General features: G+C 45.5%; 1 protein-coding gene across 1 annotated transcript; it reads left to right on the top strand.

Annotated features, from left to right (window-relative positions):
• Nucleotides 1–697: 697 nt before the first annotated feature.
• LOC126690099 (uncharacterized) lies at nt 698–1,864 on the top strand. The gene is made up of 2 exons (XM_050385230.1): nt 698–1,063; nt 1,175–1,864. Exons 1-2 carry the CDS (start codon nt 698–700, stop codon nt 1,862–1,864), a joined length of 1,056 nt encoding a protein of 351 aa, XP_050241187.1.
• The last annotated feature ends 214 nt before the right edge of the window (nt 1,865–2,078 follow it).

The raw sequence follows: 2,078 nt of genomic DNA, 5'->3' as shown, positions 1-2,078 counted from the left end.
CCCAACGTCAAGATCATTTTGTTAATCTTGAGCGAAGAAGGGGTCAGGAGGTTAGTGTGCATACCACCCATACTAGTGGAAGCCTATCTCAAAGCGGAAGCCACCTTTCTCATGAGGAGAATACCAAAGCCATGCAACTAAATATTGATCATCTGAAAAGGAAATTACACCACGAACGGCGAAGGCGAACTCCCTCCAATTCTAATTTCTCTTCTGGTGTTGAGGAGGATAGTAGTTATAGGCCCAAGTCAAGGACCCCCCCCCCTAGTGAATCTTTCTCGTGTGATAGGGACTACCACCAAAGGCGTAGGAATAAGAGTCCATCTTGCAAAGGCCTAGGAAATGACTCTATAAGCAAGGCGTTGAATCAAATTTCCAGGTCACCTTTCACGCGCAGAATCAAGGGAAGGAGACTTCATCGACGGTTCACTCAGCCAACGTTCACCATGTACAATGGTCAAACAGATCCTGTGGAGCACATGAGCCACTTCAACCAAAGAATGACTGTCCACTCTAAGAACGAGACCTTAATGTGCAAGGTATTCCTATCAAGTCTGAAGCCTATGGCCATGAGGTGGTTTGATGGCTTGGAGGCAGGTTCTATTGATTCTTTCAAAAACTCACCTGGGCATCTGGATCTCGCTTTATTACATGCAGTAGAGTTCCTCAGCCTTTAAAATCCCTGTTGTCAATGACCATGCGAGAAAGGGAGACCCTAAAAACGTACTCGGATAGATACTGGGAGATGTTCAATGAAATAGATGGGGATTTTGATAACATAGCCATAAGGACCTTCAAGGTCGACCTACCTGTCGAGCATGGCTTAAGGAAATTTTTGACCAGGAAACCCACTAACAGTGTGTGCCAACTCATGGGCCGAATTGATAAGTATAAGCGGGTTAAGAAGGACCAACAACAAGGGAAAGGGAAGGCTAAGGTTATCCCTCAGGAGAAGAGGGATTTCAAGAGGGACCACTACAACAATAACCGGCCTCACAGGGACTTTGCTGGGAAATTAGTGTCTACCACTACTCAAATGATTAACATGGTGTTCCGAGAAACAGTACACCAAGTTTTTGAGAAAATCAAGAACGAGCCATTCTTTAAGTGGCCAAATAAGATGGGAGGTGACCCCATGAAGCGCAATCAAAGCCTTTATTGCCAATACCACCAGGACCAAGGACACACCACAGAAGATTGTAGAACCTTAAGAAGTCATCTGGTGCAACTGGTCAAGGAAGGGAGGCTGAAACAATTCCTACATCAGCCCAATGAACCAAGGGGTCAAACAGGATCAAGATTTCAAAGGAATGCTTTTTCTAGAGCCCCTTTGGACACCATTAATGTCATCTTTGCGGCCCTAGGAAGAACTGGTTCTCACCCTTCTAGGGTGATGTCTGTAGCCCGACCACCAGCCGAGGACTCTAGACCTGAGCTAAAGAGGGCTAGAGTGGAAAACCAACCATCGATAAGTTTCTCTAAGAAGAACAAGGTTGGAACCGTACAGCCACATGATGATGCCTTGGTGGTCATCCTCAGGATAGGGGGATATGATGTTAGGAGGGTGATGGTGAATCAAGGCAATAGGGCAGAGATTATGTACCCTGATTTGTACAACGAACTGAGCTTGAAACCTAAGGACTTGACAACTTATGATTCACCTTTGGTAAGCTTCGACGAGAAAGTTGTTATTCCAAGGGGCCAGATTCGACTTCCCGTACAAGCAAGATCAGAGGTGGTGGAGATGGATTTTATTGTAAAAGGGTACTTATTCTCCCTACACAGCCATTGTAGCAAGACCTTAGCTTCATGCCCTAGGAGCTATTTCCTCCACTCTGCATTTAAAGATGAAATATCCATCTGAGGATCGAATTAAGGAGTTGGTTAGGAGCTAGTTCGTGGCAAGGCAGTTCTTGGTCGTTGCAATAATGCATCAGCCAAAAGTAGAGTCCTTGGCCTCTACTGAGGGGAGTTTATAGCAATCAAGGACTCCGAGGGTACCCATGCAGGAGATAGCCAAGGGGCAGAGTGTGAGGATTTTTAGAAGATTGTGATAGATAATGATTCGGAAAGGGTTT

This window comes from Quercus robur, chromosome 6 (genome assembly GCF_932294415.1).
Source record: "Quercus robur chromosome 6, dhQueRobu3.1, whole genome shotgun sequence".
Taxonomy (NCBI): Eukaryota; Viridiplantae; Streptophyta; class Magnoliopsida; order Fagales; family Fagaceae; genus Quercus; species Quercus robur.
This window is presented reverse-complemented; position numbering and strand designations above follow the sequence as displayed.